At 40.2% G+C, this 21,304-nt stretch overlaps 1 protein-coding gene across 1 annotated transcript in view; it reads right to left on the minus strand.

The window, feature by feature from the left end:
- Positions 1 to 21,304, minus strand: part of TMEM132C (transmembrane protein 132C) — a 215,950-nt gene that overhangs the window by 19,845 nt on the left and 174,801 nt on the right. Inside the window, exon 5 of the mRNA XM_054082172.1 lies at positions 8,776 to 8,919. Within this exon, the coding sequence (XP_053938147.1) occupies positions 8,776 to 8,919 (144 nt within the window). The remainder of the gene's footprint in view (positions 1 to 8,775; positions 8,920 to 21,304) is intronic.

Here is a 21,304-nt window from a genome sequence, read left to right on the forward strand (position 1 = left end):
CTGTCACATTCCAAATGTGGTTGCCATCCCTGCGATCAACTCTCAGGCCAAGTTCCCAGCAACCTCCTCTAATAACACAGGGATTGAGCCCTGAGTGCTGCAGAAGAGAATTCTGTAAAATTTGGCTCATGGTTTATAAGCTATTTGGACTTTCTCTGCGGAGAAGGGTCTGCATTTTCAGTATCTGCAGCTAGATTAGCAAAACTAAGTAGAAACCCCCCCAAAGCTAGAGAGCTTTTCTTAGGGAAAAGGCTGTACATTATCTAATCTCATTACAAAGATTTTGCTGGCAGCTTTGCAGAGCAGAAGCAGTACACTTAACTAACTGAATATCATTCCCTACGACAGAACTGAGAGAGTAAAAGGGGCACAAAATGCCAGCTGAGACTGGAGGGCATCTATTTGCTCCCAAATGACCAGCTTTTAAAGCTGAACTGTAGCTGCGCTGAGCCACGGGAGCTCTCTGCAGCTGGCATCATCACGTACAACAAAATCTGTCTTGTTTTGTGCACTCTCGAGTCAAGTAATTTCTGAAAATGGGGCTGAACAGAGAGTTTGGCTCCTACCCACCAGGGACATGCCAGACTATATATGCAGCATGGCCCCAAATATCTTGCTTGGCAAAGCAGCATCACGAGGCGAATGCTGGGACTAAAGATTCCATCTACACACTTTGGACAGTAGCTGCGTATTTGAGAACATCACACACTGCTTGTCATTTTCTAACTTACCACGTATCTACAGTATACGAACTCACAATGCGCAAATTACGGCTATTGGCAAAAAAGGAAAGGAGAACTGAACCATCGTTTCTTTTGTATTACTCAAAAAGGTCTGGAGAAAGCTCCTTATCTTCCTATTGTACCTCTAGATATCGGAAAACTAAACGTTTACTTTCTGGGTCTTGATCTTGCAGCTTTGAAGTTTCACTCACTTTCTATGGAACCTGAAGCAACGTTACTACCACTCTGCTTTGATTTTTCATTTGGGAGGTATGGGTTTTCCATACTGCCATCACCAACACAGGTAGTGAGCTGTTTGAAGGTATGAGATGATTGGGAACGCAGCCTGCAAGGACAGAGTTTAAAAGTTTCTACAGCTGCCCTTGAAATTTTTGCATTTACGTGATGGCAAAGTATTTACAACTTTTATCGCTGAAGTTAAGTATCGCAGACCATGTCAGTCTTGAGTTTCAATTTCCACAGAACTGGCTGCTTGGGGAGTAGTGGGATCCATTAATGATGCAATGTATTCTATGAAAGCTCAATACATTGCTGGCTTATACGCCGTATTTGCATCTGACAGAAGTGTGCAGTAAAGCTTCATTTTTCCAAAGCTCTTCTGAAGTTTTTCTGCTCTTCCGATGTATATTGATCTCAGTAAATCACAGGGCTATGAAAAATATGGAGGAGGGCAAGGAGGTGGACTTTCTATTTGCAATTCTGCTCAGAATATAATATTAGATTTACCAGAAGAAAAGCCTAAAGAGTCACAGGGCTTTAGAACAGCCAAACAAGGGAATTTCCATGTTGTGACTTTCTTTGATGTTTTTAGAACTTTACAATTTTTATGCAAAAGTAAGGAAAACGTAGTACTGGAAGAGAAGCCAACAGAGAAATAGTTTTTGGACACAGAAAGAGATACAGCTTCTGCTTTGGAGGGCTTTCAAGGCTGTATTAGGGTGTGGTGAGCAGGGACTTTATTTGCAGTTCATCAGCAAACATAAACTTCGGGAAGGTCATTTGTGGTGGCCCTTGAGGGCATCTGCACCGCGCAGTGGATGTGACAGAGACCCCACGCTTGTTCTGAGGCTGCTGGCGTGCTCCTAGCGAGGGGACGCAGCCCCGCACAGAGAGCTCAGCTCAGGAACCTAAAGCAGCACCGCCGTGTTGGCTTTCAGCACAGCGTCACACAGACTGAGCTTTCAGCTCCTGATTCTGGTGCTAACCAAGAGCAGACTCGCAAGCCTGAGAATGAACACACCGGTACCTTACAGTAGTAGTCCAACTTTTATATATTCCTTCCAGAAAGTTATAGAACTGCTTTATTTTTTTTTTTTTTAAATTAAAGCACTCCTACAATTTTAACTGTGTGGGCTGAAATACCTGAAAGAGGCGTCAACCCTCCATGGGCACTGCCTGTGCATTACCGTGGAGGAGGACTGGCAGCAGCTGCTCTCTGTTTAGATTGACCCCCTCCCACTTTCACTGAATCTTGCAGGACTGCCATAAAACCACAGAAGAGAGCATTACATTAAAGCGACTGCACAGAATACAGCCTGTCTATTATTAGACCACACCAGATTCCTGGAAACCCCATCTAGCGTGATTTTTCATTTCTGCCTTTGTTTCATAGGGCTGAGACTTGCATTCATCAGAAGTTTATCCACCTACTCATTATTCAGCATGCTCAGCTCTACAACAGTTACACCTAGCTAACAAAGAGCAAATAGAGTATTATTTGACCTAAGTGAAAAATAAGCAATAAATCAATTGCATTATATTCACTGTAGGAGCTTTCTATTGGAAGTTCGTGTTCTTCCTTGATCAAAATAGCTGGTAGGAACAACCAGTTCTTTCTAGTCAGCCCCGCGCTTTTATTTTCTCCTATAACTTGCACTAAAAACATAATACGAAGCCCTAAATCCTCTGAGTCTTGAAGGCTCTGCAATAAAGCTCTATACAAAGAATATATGTGTACGCAGAGGTGCAGAAACCCAATGCAAGTTTGGATGCTTACCCTGCCGTATGCAGCAGGAGATGAAAGGTATGAGGGAAAATATAATGTGCCTGTGACGTGCCAGGGTTTTGAATGGGACCAAATCTCCCAAAACATTGCTTCCTCTTGAAATCACCATATGCATCACACTTCATCACAATCCACCACATCATCACCTGCCCCCAGATGCTGCTTTTAAGAAAGCATAGGGAAGAAACCTTAGATGCCACGGGAAGCTTTGTTTCGAGCAGACTTAGCTTTCCTCTGACAGGTCTCAAGAGATTATATTTTGGCAGTATCTGTAATAAAGTTTCGCTAAACCAAGTACGATTATCTCAAAGCTATATTTAGGACCAAAAGCACTGATTCTCTACAAGATCAGTTCTGTAATGCTCACTGTGTAACACTTCAATTTCAATAGGAAAGGGACCAGATCTTAAATTAGCCCTGCGGAGAGCAACACACCAAATATTTAGGTCCTTCCTGAACAACCTCAAGCATTTCTGTATCCTTTAGCACTGCAGTGCTCCAGGGAAGGGCAGTCACAGCCCGATTCCCATTCATCTTCATACAGGTTGTGACAGACTTCAGCACTAGCTCCGTCTTTACTGTAACACTACACATCCTTCCATCACACCAATGTTTGTCATCACCTCTTCCCACACCACCGTTCCCTGGGTGCCTGTTTTGCACTCTCAGTCGCATGTCTGGAAAGTTCCAGTGGATCCAGGGACCACCTGAGCCCTTACACTAAGCAGATCACAGAGCAGAAGCTCGTGCTGCAGGAGGACGTTATCCCCCGTCAGTCCACCTGCTGTGGGGAGAAGCTGATTCCCATTCCAGTCAATATATGTCAGAAGGTCAGCCTTGCTTATGTATGGATAAACACACTTTTCTAGGTAGGGTTGATATAATAAAGGGTAAGATGATTTCCTTTACTGGTGGAAGGCTGCTTTTGAATGACAAAGTTTGCATCCAGCCCCCATACTCAGAGAAAAAGTGATCATATTGCACCTAAAACACAGCCACTAATTCAAGTCAGAGTAAGCATTATATCGTTCTATTTTATCCCTAAATAACACGATGAAGAGGCATCCCTAGATACATAATCCTGTATTTATTAAGATTTTTTTTCCTCTGGGATAGCCGTAGTACTATGATGAAACACTAAGGCGCTTGAGGAACTGTCCCCATACCATTAAAATTTCAGGGTCAGCTTTCCTGATGGCCTTAATGAGTGCAGCACTTTAATGAGTGCAGGATCGAGGCTTAAGAGTTCAATTCTTTTAACAGCTCAGCCACTCAGCTTGGAGCCGCATTCGCCTACTGCTAGGAAAATGCATAATTCAACTTTCAATAAAAATATCTACGGATGCTCCTAAGTAGTGGTTCCTTCTTAAAGGGAATATAGTGCTTCTCTATCCAGAGGCTGAAGTACTGCCATTTGTGTAAGATTTGGTATGTTAAGACAACAGCAAAGTATGATCTAAATAATGAAGTGCTGATGACTCTTGCTTAGTAGACAGGGTCTTGTGATATGGTTCCAGATGTACAAATTTTAAACTAAATTACTACACAACTATTTATTTATCTCTTATGAAAACGTCCATCTGTCAGCCTCCTTATCAGCAAACTGAGAGTTTCCTACATCGGGCACCTACATGCAGCATCCAGATTGGCCTTTAATCTGAATAGATTCACAAATGAACAGCAGACACTTCAACAGGACTTGACATCTATGTAGGAAGAACTAATTTCATTTCGTAAACCGCTGCCACCACAAATGGCAAAATCTCTGAAACGTTTTTGAACCCTAAATGACTGTTTCACATGAGTTTGCTTCCCCGATGTCAGCAGTAAAGTTACTCATGTGTGTCAAATATTCTTGGATTGGGCATTTAAGAATCGTAACCTTGACAGGTGTCTGCAAGTCCCATCACTACTGCTTTGGAAGTATTGGTACCAGCAGCAGCTCCAGCTATTGAGTTTGGGTTCAGCCACAACCCCCTATGCCAGAACTTCAGCCCCAACAGTTCAGGGTTGCTTTGAGCTGGGGTTTTGTTTCAAGTTCCTGCGATAGGAGAGGGACAGCTGTGACGCTGTCCTGGATTTTAGCTCCTAACAGGAATTCCTAACATTCTCTGCACTTAATGTCTCCCTCTTCTTATCAGTCCCATGAATCAAGAGCTGCTATTAACAACTACTGAGGGAGTCAGAGTCGCGTTTCCATTTCCAGTGATGACCACGGCAGCCTCGTGTGAAGACGAACACCATCTGAATCCATGTTTTGATCTGAATTCATCTCAAAGCTATTAACGCCGAGTAAAAATTAAAATAAACTAGTAAATAAGGTTCAAGGCTAATCCACAGACTAGAATCCAGCTTTAAATTTACCAATTATAAATAGCAGCAATACAAAAAGAATATAATACCACGTATACAGCATCCCCTCACGTAGCGATGGGACAAAAGCTATTTCAAGAACGGTGAAACAGAAACCCAAAAAATTACAGTAGCTTCTGAAAGTCACACAGCGTTTAAGATTTTTGAACTCAGGTTATTTTAATGGAAAAAAAAATCCTCACATTAGTAAACATTATCAAGAGTTTTCAGTCTGGGAATGTTCCAAGGTATTTTCAAGTTTCCTGAAACTCTACTGCTTTTCATAGCATGAAACCACAACTGTTGGAGCAGCCAGGTGACCCAGGAGCCCGGAGCAGTGTTTGCTCTTGAGTAACTGCACAAAAGCACCAGTAAAACCGGCTGCGTTCCACTTGAATTTCCAGGAGATGAAAAGGAGCCTATGAAGGCAACTGCAATTACTATTAATGGAACCAGATATATGGATCCTATCGGTAAATTCCAGCTTAGCAAAGTAAAATTTGGCTGTTGCTTGATTTTTAGTATCATAATAAATTTTCTGTCTACTTTTAAAAGGTTGGACCACTGTGTGAAGGTCTAGAGCATTCAAAGTTCATGAAATCAATTGTAAATTTGGAAGTAAAGAGTTGAAACTATGAGACAATAAAAAAAGTAAAAGGGGCAGTAGTCAGCGGATTAAGACAGGACACAAACTGTGCGCCGAGCTGCCTCGAGACCATGATTATCATTGGTGAAACTATTACCTGTTACTTGCAAATATATCTTAGGGTTTAGATTTCCACTGGGTTCTGTTACTGAGAATAATGCATTGCAGCCAAACTGAAGGCACTGTAAAACTTATAAATAAGCTTTTATTTGATCGCCATTCAAATTGCTGGACAAAAACATTATCTTATGGGTCTTTACATGAACCATACAAATGGACATTTATTTATTTGATGACCAAATATTACAAGCTGAGTGCTAATAGGCACCAATCACCTTTAATTTCTAGCCTAACTCTGTACATTTGCATGAGTCCAAAGTTATTGGAGAATCCACATAACTCAACTTTAACAAAAGTATCTGTATGGACCTCCAAAAGATCATATACTTGTATATTAAATAATTCTCATCAATAACTCCTTATTTTTCTTATTTTGTGGTTTAAACTCATCTATGGGCTTTCATGCCTGTAAATATGTTTTGGTTCTGCTTTGATAGGGATGCTTGGGAACACAGGTACGCATTCATTGTTGAAGATACCATGAACTCTTCCCAACAGATATAATTTATGATGACTGGACTTTTGGTTTTTTTTTTAAACAAAAAGTTACTTCCAACAAGGTATTTAAACCAGTATTTTACTGAGGAAGATGATACATCCAAAGAGTTTAACATAAAAGCTTGATGGAGAATTTCAAAATGAATTAAAGATGAAAGAGGCCTTTGTGCTCCATTTGAAGCTGAGTGTTTTTTCAAATCATAGCCAATATGAACACATCAATTTGACTTGAACCCCAAACTTCATTTCCCCATATAGAGAAATTGCCTGGAAATTGGAACATCTAGGTGAAAAAAAAAATAGTCCTTTTTTCCTTTATGATGAGATGATAAAACCTTTTTGTTCAAAGTATTTCATTGAACTTTTAACTAGCTGTACATCTCACAGCAGTTAGCACTCGTGTCACAGACACATTACTCTAGAGATTCTGCATGTATTTCTAAATACATGGAAGACAGTTCCTCTATTCATCTCAGCAATTTCAAAACATTTCTGAAGAGAAAGAAATTACGCCTGAAAAATTTCTCTAGTCGATTCCAATAAACACAGTGTGTTAGCCTCCAGTTATTTGTTTCACTTCAACTTCAGAGTGGCTAGATAGGGAGGCTTCTAGAAGGCACTTAAAGACATTCCAGTAGTGCAAACAGGCTCCATTTTACGGAACCCTTTTAGTGGAGATAAATTATTTCTGTAGAAAATAAGAGGAGAGCACAGCAGGGTCCCAAGTGCTAATCAAAGGACATAGTGCATCAAGAAAACATTCTTTCCAAACAAATTGTTGGAGAACTGCAGTAGTCCAGCTGTACTGCACTTACCACAAAAACACTCTCCTTTTTTATGAGATTTAGGAATTTCATTTCTTCTTGATCCATACACTCCAAAGCTATAAAGCTCAGAAGTAATTTTTGCAGCGGGATTTTTATATGGGAAATCATTGTGCTGCCATGTTCTATGCATCGTTTCCTGATGTACAGCAAATGTCCAAACATATTTTCTTTTCCTGGACCTGACTCTTCCTCTGAATGGAAGAATTCAACACTGGTCATTTTCACTGTTGGAAAGAAGAAATCCCCATTGGGCTGGAATGTTTTGGTAGAATTTTGTAAGCTGTTTAAGCAAGATGGCTACTCTGGTTGATGCAAGTAGTCCTCTTCTAAATTTGTTTTTTTATCTGTAAATGCTATCTTGTGTTTTCACTTATTCAGGAATGTGGTTTCCAATTAGGTTACAATCAGGATGATCCCTAAACTAATTTCCAGCTTTTACTTTCATTTGTAGCTAAGTGGCTACCTAGGGAAAACGCTTAACAGGAATTATTTGAGATTAGAAACTTTGTAAAGTATCTGATATACTGGAGCCCTTTTTGCTCCAGCAAACCAGAAATTTGTTTGGCTTTGAAGGATCCACTGAAAGGAGAAAGCTTTCTGTAAAAGTCTTCTCTGATGGCTTTGTTAGTTCAAAGTATGACTGTTTTTCCCACCTACTTGGTTACTGGTATAACAAATGCTCCTACATAATTTCTACGATAGTGGAGCAAACTGTTGGATCCTGCAGGTTCAACGAAGTCTTATTTCTTTCCATGAACATACAAACTGAACTGACATAATGCTGTGGCATTACTTCTTGTATACCGTCCATCCAAGAGAACCGACAGCATATTAAAGATACCAAAGAAGTATCACCACAAAGGCCGGTGCTGCAAAATCACAGAATGTAATAAACATCTCTGATCAAAAGAGCTTATAGACCAAGGGCAAAATCAGCCTTGCGTAAAGATCATGCACCACACGTGTCCTGTGTGGAAAGTGCAACAGGATTCATGCAGAGCCGTGTCTTTGTACTGACCCCCCTGCACAACTGTGGATTTCCTTCAGGGTTTTGAGTACACGTCCACAGCAGAAATAGCTGCGTTGCCTTAAGACAATACAACCCCACCGGTGTTTGTTACTGTGTGACATTAAGCTGCTAGTGCTAAATTGATGGACCAGTCATGTGAATGCTTTCTAGCTGCTTCTGTGCAGAATCAAGTCATTAATTCAAAACAGCTCTCAGCAGAATGTGAAGTCGACCAGGATGACATTGCATTGCAGTTGCCGGGGAAAACTCATCCAATCCACTCCATTAGTGCAGCTGTGGAGGTGATAATCACAGCTGGAAACTGATAACAAACATCTGGAGAGGCAGCACTAACAGAACAAACTGTGCAAAGAGGACTGTGGTGACATTACCAAGACATTTTAAAATTAGGACACAAATAAAAATGAAACACTGAATTCTACTGGAACTCAGTGTGGTGGCTGTATTGTTGCACCTAACTCTGTTTTCTTACAAACTCCCTCCCTTAGGCTTTTGAAACAGTAGTACGATTAATTTGGAGGAGTTGACTTAGTAGTTACATGGCATGAACTTACTTTTATGACATCTTCATCAGAAGATTTGCACTCAACTGATTCAGAGATGTCTGTCACAGCGCTGTTCTCCTCAATCGAGACCACTTTGATGGGCACTGCCACTGTTTTTCCCGTGAGAATTGCGGTGTTCATAATTTCCGTGTCCTGAGAACAAAACAAAGCACAGCATTTTTCAGAGTCAGCTAAAGAGATTTCCAAAAGGCAAACATCAGCTCTTCAACTGGACTTATACTCAAGAAAGATGCATTAGTTCTCCATGGCCAATGATCTAATCTCATCTTCAAATAGGTATAACTCGGTAAAACTTCTTAAAATCCCAATTATATTTTACCTGCTAAATAAACACAGTCAGCTGCATTTCATGCTGTTACATGACTGTGGCTAAATTCCATCCAGGCAGGCAAACGTAACAGGTAGCTTGTGTTTTTAAACAGTGGAGCTTTTCCCAGTATTTACCTTTCAAAACATGAATTTAGAGCTTTGACTAAATTGCATTGAATCGTCACCGTTTGGGACAGGGTGCAAGAGCCTGGAAAGTAAAAATACTGCTCTTTAAATCTAAGCCCATTGCAAAGATGGGGCCTCTCTGTGAACCTTCTATCTGGAACGGTTTCAAGAGTGTTTAATTTCCTTTGATGTGACCAATGAAGCAATGTAGGGAATCCAGAAGGAGTTAGTATTGCTATTAACTGCAGGGAAAATAACAGGGAAATCTGAAGTTTGAACTTGAGTCATGGTGTATAAAAGCCTTTCAATGCACCATCATCTAAGCTAACACTTCTAAACTCCTGAACTGTTTCAGCATCATTGTATTTCCAAGATTCCCAAGAACAACTTTGAAGTTTTCTCCAAGTTCTCAAGTTCCCATTCTAAAAAATGACTAAAATATTTAGCAAAATCCTCAGCACTGAAGTCATGAGGACTGCAACCATCGATGTAAAGGGGAGCAAAATGGGACACTGATGCTATTGATACTGTTTTCAATTCAAATTTCAAAATTTGAAGTCTACATCAGATTTTCTTTTCATCTTGCAACTTATTATTTCTCAGGTTCTCTGACAGCTCTCACAAGAAATGCTATCACACTTAAAAAAAAAACCCACAAACCCTGTCAAAACAGGAATGTTGACTGTTCTAGAAAAGTAAGAGCCCTAAATAATTCCTACAGCATATACAAAAACAAAGCTGCCCAAGTAGAGCCACATCAATAAATAACACTATTGGAAAGTTTAAGGCCATTCTCAGAAACTCCTGATGTTCAAAGGCAGAGCCCACCCTGGCTGCCCCCCCCAACCCAGCTGCGTACTTGACATTTTTGAGCAACAGAGCACTGTACAGAAACACATGGCTTTTGCAATTTGACTTCTGTCATCCAAACTTGAAGATATTCCAGTGCCTAAAGGGGCTACAGGAAAGCTGGAGAGGGGCTGTTCACAAAGGCTCATAGTGACAGGACGAGGGGCAGTGGGTATAAACTGGAGAGGGGCAGATTTAGAGTGGACATAAGGAGGAATTTCTTCCCCCATGAGGGTGGTGAGGCCCTGGCCCAGGTTGCCCAGGGAAGCTGTGGCTGCCCCATCCCTGGAGGGGTTCCAGGCCAGGTTGGATGGGCCTTGGGCAGCCTGAGCCAGTGGGAGGTGTCCCTGCCCATGGCAGGGGGTGAAACTGGGTGGGCTTTAATGTTCCTTCCAACCCAAACTATTCCATGATTCTATGATTCTGTTCCAAAAGTATTTATTGCCATGTACTGGTATTTTTTTTTTTAAGTCCAGAAACAGATCCAAAGGAGTAGATCTCTATCTTTGTGAAAAAAACCCTCAGTAACAAACCCATCTTTCTCTTCCATCTGCAGACTTCCAAAACAAGAAGCACTGAATAACTCACCAGGTTCACCAAAAGGCAGGTTCTACATATTTTTTGCTGTGTATTTGGCTACTGCAAGGGCCGTATGTCCTTTGAAATTAATCTTTTGCCTTGATTCCTTGAAGTCTTATTTTTTGTGACTTTCAGTGTTAAACACTGTGAACTAGGGACTCCAGGGCAAAGGAGCAGTAAGAGAATTTGTGGAAATGACAGGACATCTTTTCAGGCTATCGCAGCTCTGCTTTGAAATGATTCTACTCAGATTCAGTTTTTCCCTGGCCACTGATACGTATTATCGATAGAGAAATCTAATTTAAAGGGACAGATTCAAAGGAAGAGAAATCCCATAAATAGAAATGAGTTTCAGATGTAAAACATACTCTGTGGCTTGGGGATTTACCCATATTTGCATTTAATAGTAATTTATGAAGTTCAAGACATGCCCGAAAATCACATATACACAAACCAATAAAGAAACAAGCCCCGTGCCACTGCCCAAAGGATAAAAACAAGACCTGATTATGCAATGAGGTGAAACTTTTGTGCCATAAGCAGCAGAGTAAATTCCTCCTCTAGGTTTAACTTGCAACAAACTGCCTGGGTGTCACTGGAACTTCCTGCAGGTGAGCTTTGCTCGTGCCTGCAGCATTGAGTAATCATTGGCCTCAATGTGATATCACATATTAAGAAAAGCAGCACAATAGTGGGAAGCCCAGCAGGCAAGACCACGAGGCACTCCGACACACAATGAGGATCCTGGTTCCCCAGCCCTGCATATCACCAGGAAAAGACCAACTGCTTAGTCCGCTCTGGCATTACCCTGGGTGACGGTGAGACTCCCAGCAGTACCACGTTAAATCATATTTGCTGCATCACCAGCCATGGCTGCAGCCGAGCTCTGAGCCTATGCTACAGCATCGCAAGAACACCAGAGGACAGGATTAGAATCCAGCATCGGAAATAAGGTTTAAAAAACCGGGATGCATTAAAGTTAAATGCAAGATGCTACTTTTCTGTGGGAACAACAAATCCTATAAATATAGGATGGAAAATATTCAACAGGAAAAGCTGCTCTCAGAAAAGCATTTGGAGTCTATAAAAGATCACAAGTTGAATATAAGTTTGCAATTGCATGCTGCTGCGGTTAAAAACCGTAACTCAATCAACGAAAGAACCCTCCTGCAATAAATTGTGTAAAGAGGAGTATTGATGTAAGATGCAAAGTATTCCTCCTCAGCACTAGCAAGGCCTCAGCCAAAGAACTATCTCCAATTCTGAGAACTGAAAGAAAATCCTTCCTAAGTGAAGGGAAATAAAAAAGAACACCGAAAGAACTGGGACTGTTCAGCTTAGAAAAGATTAAAGATGATCACTATCTCTGTACACTTAAAAGTCTTCCAAAAATGAGTAAGAATAAACTGTTTTCCATGTTCATGGACGGACCTCAAAGCAGCTTAAGCTGCAACAGGGAAGATTTATTTGACATTAGGACAGCCTTCCTTATAAAAATAATGATAGAGAATTGATAGAATAAGTTGTCTGGGGCAGAACAAAATGCACAGTCTAACCTAAGAGATCTTCGATGAACAGGTTAAACATCATTCAGCAATAACATAGGCTCTTTGAGTCAAGTAGAAAAGGAAAGTAAGCAGATGACCTCTTGTGGTTCCCTCCACCCCTGTATCTTAGTAGTCTCTTTTTTTCAAAATTAAACAATACTATGAAAACCTACATATCTGGTATTTGAAGAAGATCCTGCTCCAATTAACATGCTCATTCTTCACTGGAAAACAGAAATTTTCCTTTAAATTTCTTTTAAATACTTTTAAAATGGAAAAGCCTGACAGGTAAATGTGACTGATACACCTGCCTTCTGCACTCTGTCGTGCACAACTGATGTACCAATTGTTAAGTAATAATATGTTGCTTCTGTTTCTCTTTCCAGTAGGTCATTATTAGCGTATCTGACTTCTAAGTGGCTTTGATAGAAAGCCATTATTACAAAGGTTAAAAAACCTTTTCAAATTTCCCAAGACCTTTCTGGAGAGAAGGCAGAAAATTTGGCTACTGGCACATTACCAGCAATTAGAAATCTCAATCTTCTGCCCTTTGCTAATGGTTTCATTAAAGGCAGTAATGTGCATCTGAATGAATTTATTTTGATTAATTACTTCAGAGATGCATCTGCCCCCAAAACTATAAAAAGCATCGTTTGCCATAATAAAGGGCTAACTGAAATTTCACATTCCTTCTCTGTAGCCCAATATGAACTTCAGGAATTTCAAATTCATGATGTGCATAAAGGAGATGGAAACACATTGTAGATATTCTCTAATGGCTTCACAGCCAGTATCGCTACAACCATTAGAGATCCTCAGCATTAGAAGCACCACCTTGCTACAGCTTTGAGCAGAGTTGGAAATCTTTATGTTTCACATAAGCAGTCATAACTCATTGGTTCTACAGAGATTAAGACATACTGAGGTATAAGCAATTAATATATTACATAGTATAATAAAAGCAATTTGCAAATGTGCCACTTCCCTTAGTCCATAAGTCCCCTCTACTATTCTATTGTCTTTTTGTTTAGGACTAAAATAGAAAAACAGGTATCCTATATCCCTGTATATGGAATAGCCTTATGGAACAACTTCCGCCTCCTCTGTGTTTCCTTTATATTGCTGCAATAAAGCCTAAGGCTTTAATGTAACAGAGAACTGACCCACTGTCTGCACCCGTACACGAGCTGTTAGGCAGAAAACTCTAAACAATGTATAAAAGATCCATGGTCCAAGACTCCTCAAAAGCTGAGCTGAAACTCATAAAAATAAAAGGAGTTTAAATAGAACTCTGTCTGCCCTGCAATACTGAGCACTCTGGACGTGCACTGCAGACAAGAGGGTCCAATTCAGCACCCAAACCCTTGTACTCTGCCACCTCCTGCAGTGCCCTGAGCTTATCCACTGATAAGCAGACATAGCAGTTGAATCTTTAAGATTATGTCAAACAACATTAAGAAAAAAATTGTTTTCACGTCAGAATAGGAAACACAACAGTTGTTATAGGTGGTGATTTTGCTTTTAAACACAGTATACTACCCCATTTGCCTGCTAATTTGGGAGTAAACAAACAAGATGACTAAGAAAGCTTTAGAGAGACACAACTCATCTAAAATGTAGGCGCTTTTCAAAATCACAATATCTTGGCCATTTCTACATTCTTTAATTTTTAAAAATCCCCCAAGAACTAATCTACTTTCTGTGCAGGCAGCAACTAAAGTTTTAAAATCAAATTTATTTGGTGTGGCAGAAGACTGAAAGCACTGGATAGCAATGTTTGGACTTGTTCTCAATAAATTCAAAACACAGAAAATAGTGTAAAGTAAATTGAAAAAGCAGGAAGAGGATGAGTTATAAGTAAGCATCAATATCCATGCTGGAAAGAAGTTTCTGTAAGTGTATTACAAACTCTAAAAAAGCAAGGGTTGTCATTTCCAAAGCAGAATTGGGAGAGCCACACATATAATTCTAATTGACACAAAAGGGAGTTTTGAGCTCTGAACTTCTTTGGAAGCCTGAAACTGTCTTTGCAGTGCAACGACTGAATCCCAAAAGCCGTCCCTCACATTGCAGAGACAGAGTTGGTTTTCTTTTTTGACGACAAACTCCCAATTAGGACGGTTCTTTCCTGTTACCAGGGCATTCCTTCAATGAATACAGCACATGAAGAAAACCATCACTATTTAAACATATTTAATTAACAAACAGTAGCATTAAGGAATATTTTTTCTTGCTCTTCTAATGGTTAGAGGAATACTCTAGCAGTTAGACATAAGGTTCTAATTAAAGATGTTCAAAAACAATCCACTGAATTGTGTCATAAGAAATTACTTTCAACATTTATTGATAAGCTTTAATGTCCAACTAGCTATGAAACACAACAGAGTAAATGCCTTTGCTCAACAATTTTCATTATCCACCACCAAAACATCTACTCCTTCCCAGCCCAGACAATATCTTGTGTACTGATCAGCTCAAATCAGCACTACGTTTGCTTGAATGGAAACCCAACCTTCTGCAAAGCACCTGAACCCTCGGACTCTGCATCAAAGACACAGAATTGTACCTCTGCTACACAAACCTTGCTTCAGCGACTTCAGAAATGAAGCCCCGAGGTCACAACCTGATACCTACTGCAGATAAAGTCAAGCTCCTCTGCTGCCATATGTACGCAGCAAGCGTGGCATGAAATCTTCCCAGCACAAGCAACTCACAATGTTAATCAGCCTTTCCCAAGCAAACAAAGAAAGTAAGAGTGCTGGGTGGCCTTCCCACCTCTTTACAGTTAAGCACTTGATAGGTTGTGACTCAAGTGTAACTAGTTAGAAGGAAGAGGAACTGCCATTCGCTTCCCTCCATCAAGGAAAAAACCCAACAGATTTAACGAAGAAGCCCACGGGCTCTAAGTTATATCAGCCTCGTGGTTTGCAACTTCTCTGTCTGTGCCTGTACCCACCTACCACAGTTACAAATCTTGATATTACGTTTAATAAATAAGTAAGGAAAAAATTAATTGGCATGTCAAAGAAGAATGGGGAGATCAGAGTCAGGAAGGGAGGCAGACACTACATTATATTGCACCAAGACCTGAGTTCAGCCAGACCATTATCTAGAATTTGAAGCATGTAACAGGACTCTACAGACGACTCAGAGCTTTCCTTCTAGAATGGATGTTATGATTCAGAGTACCATAAACTTTTGTTCATACTCTGGTCTTGGTTACAGGCTTGATTTGAGTTAAGTCCACTAGAAGTAGAGTTGGTTTAAACATTTTCTTCCACAGCTGTACTCATTGTTTCACAGTAAAGTCAGCAGCCTGGTATTCAGAAAAATCAGTACTTTTCAGAAAGGGAAAACAACATCCATAGAGCTAATGTATTCTAGCCAGAGCTGAGAAGAAGCACATCATCACATTTGGTCATTTGAAGTTAGGTAACACTATGATTGACTGCAGGAATCTCACATTTTATTCCGCCCCTGTTTCAGTTGGGGAACTTCCACCAATGTCAGTGGAAGTTCTGTGCAAAAAGCAAGAATGCAAAATACGAGCCTCAGTTGCTTGAATTTAGCTGAAGAGCAAACCTTATGTTCATCCAAGCTCTCAATTGTAAGAAGGCAAGCATTCAGCCATGACTAATTTAGGAACTAATTCAACATTAAATTGCGGCAGAATGAGGAAATAAAGTGACAGCTGTTTAATTAAACTCTAAATCCTATTAGATGGTGTTATCAAGAGAAATCCATGTGAGCCTGAGGTCATGAGAATGGTCCTGTTTACAGGCTGAAAATTCTGTACGTGGAATCTCACAGAATGATGTTCATTGTAGCTTAGAATTCAGATTTCTCCCTCACACAAACACACAGCCTTGTGAGTAACAAACTTATGCTGTAGATCTGAAGGAGTGACACAGAAAAAACAGTCATGTTTTACTTTTTAGGGGAAGTTTCTTGAAAAAAGATTGTGGAAAAGAGGCAGTTGGGCACTTTCTACCTTAAAATCAAAACAGTATTTGTCTTAGGGGAAAAGCACAGAAGCAGTAAGCCCTTGCATGCTGCTGACAGCCCTTGAATCAGTGTAGACAATGCCTAAGCAGGAGAGCTCCAGGACCTGTACAGTGCTTCCAAGTATTGTTCAACCCATCATCCTTGATAAACAGTGACACCTTGGCAACACATTTACAAGAGAAGAAGATGGAGATGAGGGACATCAAAAGTAAACTCCACTGCCGACTGCAAACACCGTAAGTAGGCTGCTGATGGCACTAAGTTATGCATCACAAGGTTCCAGGGCATCCTAGTTAGAGTTGTACTGCACTGCAGACAATTGTTATGCTGATTTGTGAGTCTGGTAACACAATGGTTGTAGATTTGAGTTATTAAGACTACTAAGATTACAGCTGATTAACAAAATAACATTGTTAGGCAGCAGACACTGTTTATCTGTATAATCCCATGATAAAAAGTAAATTATACATTGTGCTTTCTGCCAACTGGATCCTATGACACTCCCCATTCACAGAGTACAGACAACAGAAAGAAGCTGATGTTCTGTTTTTAAACTCTCAGCACAGGCTTCAGAAGAACCCGAGTGTTTCTGCAGATCAAAGAGTTTGCATTACGACTGAGAACTTTCCCGAGGCAAATTCTCTCCATAGCACGCAATGGGGAAGGGCAAATTTTGTTGGCTGGATTTTGGTTTGCTTTTTTTCTTTCACAGGATTCCAATGCTATTGGCCCATCACATTGGCCCAAATCCTGCTCTGCGTCAGTCATCAGTTTATAACATGTGGACTTTTACTTCATGAGTAATATCCCAATGCAAAAGAAATGGGGTGGGCTGGTAAGCAGTCAAACCAAAGGGGGTCAACCTGCTAACTTAATAGCACCCCTCAGTATTCAAACATAGATCCAGATGGAATCCAGGTTACTCCACAGCTCTAAGACCCGTAGTGCCAAGGAAAATGTAAACTAATGAACAATTTAGCAGCGGCGAAAAATTAGGCCACTCAAAATCTATGTAAGAATAAGAGTTATTCAAGAGAAGTTGCAATTTCTGCATATTGTTTCTGATGAGGATAGTAGAACAAAGCATCTCATGGTTTCTCATGGATGCTAATGCTTTTTGACACACCACAACACTGTGAGGTAGATTCTCTTTATTAAATCTTTGTTAAATGGCCAACAATGTACATGGCACAAAAATTAAGGACAATACCTGCCCTGAAGAACAAATAATGCAGAAGTCAAACACAGATAAAACATCACCCATGGAAAGACCCAAAGGTGGATGTTGGCATTGTTCTGTCCCTAGCATGCACAACATTTGTTTGAGGAGCTTGATCAACATGATGTCTGTGGGTTTCCAGGAGTCTTAAAGAAGCTAAATGGAGGACATGTGGAAACAGGGACTTAAAGAAGGGATTCACATCCATATTTCTCATCTCCTGGAAGAGTGATTTTGACTTTTATCAGTACAGGGGCAAAGCCCATCACTGCTAGGCTGGGAGACCTCACCAACTTCTCCTGGAGCTGGACCACTGCAAGGTAAACGGTGGCAAATTCCTGGGGCCAGAAGGAGAGAAAGACGGAGGTGCTCTGTAGGCATAAAATATTCCACTACCATGTGCATGCTAACGTGAGCGGCCGATGCCTTAGCATACCCATGGTATCGCCAGCAAGCACAGAGCCAGCGGCCGAGGCCCTGAAGCTTGCTAGAAGACCTTGGAATCATTAAAAGAATGCGCAACTCCACACAGAAAACCAAAACATGAAGAGAAGGACCACAGCTGCAGCATTAGTCATTGTTCGGTGGAAATTCACTGGGGTAGATGTTAGCTGGGTACAGAGGGACTATATAAGCCTTTGCCTTTTCACATTAAAATGATTTTGTTTGTCACCCCCAAATGGAGTCCTTGCCTTTATTCCTACAGGTGCTCAGCTGGGAGGGGAAAGTCTCGAGCCCAGCAAAATCTTCCCTATAGTTTTTGCAAACACCACAATTTATGACAAAGATCTGAGTGTCTTTTCAAAATGGGAACTCAGTGTTCTGGAAGTGCAATGCCTTTTTAATCAGTGATCTTGTCTCTGTTTACAGTCTCCACAATGAGATAAATCTTAATTACTGGTCCTCTACATTAGCAACAGACAGTTTCCTTTTCTTACCTGCTTGTACAGTTTTCAAATGTCCTGCTAGTGGAATTTTTTGAGTCCTGATAAATTACACTCTGCAGACAGGAAAGAGGAATGCAGAATATATTAACAGATAGGGATGCAGAAAAATATATTTGGATCCTTGGATGACTAATCCACACCTTCCTTGCACTGAATCTACCCTGTCAGCAGTCAAACCTGCAAAAGAGCACACAGCCAATGATTACTTTGATTTAGCAGAATCAGGCTGTGTTGCTACACGTCATTCTATCACCACCCAAAAGTGCGTATCTCTTTTTAAAAGTAAAAAGAGACTTTAGGAACTGAACAAAATTAACGATGCTTTTAATTGTGTTGTTCTTTTTACTGTTGGTGACGTAAAATGAAGGAAACGTTATACAGCCATTACTCATATCTGTGTATTGGTCTGAAGGCTCTATCGTCTTAAGGTCAGGTAAGGAGGTCTGGACTCTACCCAGGTTATTAACACAACAGGATCTCACTTCTTATAGTTTATAAATTTGAATAAAAAAGTAAACTCTTATCAGCATAAACTGTTCCCGTGTGCAAAGTCCACAAACAACATTCTGGCTAGCAGAAAAACATGCAATAGATGCTGCCTGTTTTATAACAAGGATGAAGCTTCCAAAAAAAACTGAGAATCACTCTCTTTCAAGCTTTGGGCTAATGAATACTCTTTCTTCAGAGCTTATGGAAACAGCAATTATACTAGCAGGCGAGGTGGCCTCCTGTGAGCTGTTAAAGAGGGATAATCAGTCTCAGTCTCTTTACTTCCAGTGTGTTTCCAACTAGATGGAATGAAGAAACCTTATTAACAGTAGGTCTAGAAAGGTATAATGCCTCTGAAGGTCCTGTCACTTCTTCCACTTGTGAACAACGGATAACCAAATTCGGATTTCTTTTAACAAATCTGTTTCAGAAAGTCGATGTTTACTTTATTGTATTTGTTATACTAAGTTTATCATATACAGTTCACAATGCCAATTCAAAACTTGATTTTAGAGCTGTAATAGTTTGGCACAGGCACTGAGACTAACCAGGAGATCTTATTTCCTCTCCCTTGAGGAATCAGAATCCAAGCACTTCCATTAATATTTCTCCCAGTAAAGTTCCACTGCCTGAATACTGATGCTACTTGTGTTTATTATCTGTATAAAAGTAACGCCATTCTGGCTTCACATGATAGCTGGATGTCAATATGCTGAGCAGTGACTATAATAAGAGACTGTTTCTACACCAAGGAGGAAAAAAGGGCAACCAGATCAATTGATTCTCAGCACATCTTGTTGAATAACTGACTGTTGTTGTTTTCTGAACAGATCAAGGAATGAGAAAAATCATTCCCACACCACCTGGCACAGTTTGGGTTTCATTTTCTTGCTGAATAAAATACTTCAAAACCACTGAAGTTTTCTAGTTTTCTTTCTATTTTATTTTCCAATAATATTTGTGCAAATTTATCACCCCTATGCTATATCAAAACAACAACAAACCCCCCATATTATTTATAAAATATGGACCCTCAGGTACCAGTTTCACTAAATAGGTCTTGATTTGATCCCTTATGGCTCTTTCAATTTTTAATATATAAAATCCTTGTATTATTTTAACTCGAAACCTTCCTTTTCCCACAGAGAGCATGGATTCAGTTAAAGCAATGATTATTTGACTCCTTGGAGAACCTGCATCCTTGCAGGAGCTTCGAAGACCCAGACATCTAAATTGTGAGGGGCCAGATTGTCTAATTACTGAGGATATAGGACAGGCATTCCCTTTAGCAGTGACAACCAGCATCCCTTCTGCAAGGAAAAGAGATGTCAGACAGATTCCCTCAAGACTGCGGACAAGCAACTACAGTCTCCAACAACCCTTCCTTCCACCTGTCACAAGAACTGTTACCCTGCTTGAATCAGGCCGAGCCACATGTTTAGCTCACACATGACAATGTTTTACTCTTCCAGTCAACACTTTTTTTTTTTCAATGAATGAAGTCCTCAAGAATTAACTTCAAACCTTCTCTACCACCATCAATAACTCCGACAAGATCTCATTAGATAACCTAACCCCCTAGGTGATGGAGTATGCAAATTAATAAGGACATGAATTAAATCAACTGAACATTTTCATGCTTGATTGTGCCTTCCTTTACCATCTGAAAAGCTGTAAAAGTGCACAGTTTGTCTTTTTGAAGCGTTTATCATAATCAATGTGTATCAACAGTGACTGACCCTTCGGCTGGAGGCCTCTCTCTTTTGTAGGAGCTGTGAAAGCAAATTCAACAGGTACAGCTCACCAAAAAAAACCCCAGTATTATGCTGAAGCTTTCTCTGTTTGCTGTTGACTGGACGGATAAGTCATGACCCAGGGGCCAATAGGTATTTTCAAAGAAAGATGGCATTTCCTGCCATGTGGAGGAAGCATCTGAAAATAACTTCAAAGGAAATAATTCTGGAACCACTTAAAACGTAGAAAGTTTGAAGGACAACTGCAGGAGATGGGAAGCAGAAGCACATATTTAAGCTTTCTTTAACCGCTTAAAATATAGAATAAAGACATAAAGGTGATTGTAGAAGATGGGAAGCAGAAGCCCACATATTATTTCTCTATTCTTAGACATAAAAAAACAACTCCCCTGATTTTTTCAAAGATGCATATGTGTATCACAGAAAATTGCCTGCTTCTCTTCATGAAATTTCATTCCTTACTTTCAGTATTTTGCTAAATTGACTTAGAAATGAAAGCACTTATATAAGGATAAAATTATCTGGAGAGAAAAAAAAAATTAGTTATGGGTTGAAATGTGAGCGATTACCTGAGATAGTCCAACTCCAGTACCATTACTGGTTATTTTGAGCATAGAAAATGCGAACAGATGAAAAGCTGTGAAGTGAAAGGTTAAAAGCCCCTATTCTGAGACCAACATACTTGAGATCCAT

Source organism: Cuculus canorus, chromosome 17 (genome assembly GCF_017976375.1).
Source record: "Cuculus canorus isolate bCucCan1 chromosome 17, bCucCan1.pri, whole genome shotgun sequence".
NCBI lineage: Eukaryota > Metazoa > Chordata > Aves > Cuculiformes > Cuculidae > Cuculus > Cuculus canorus.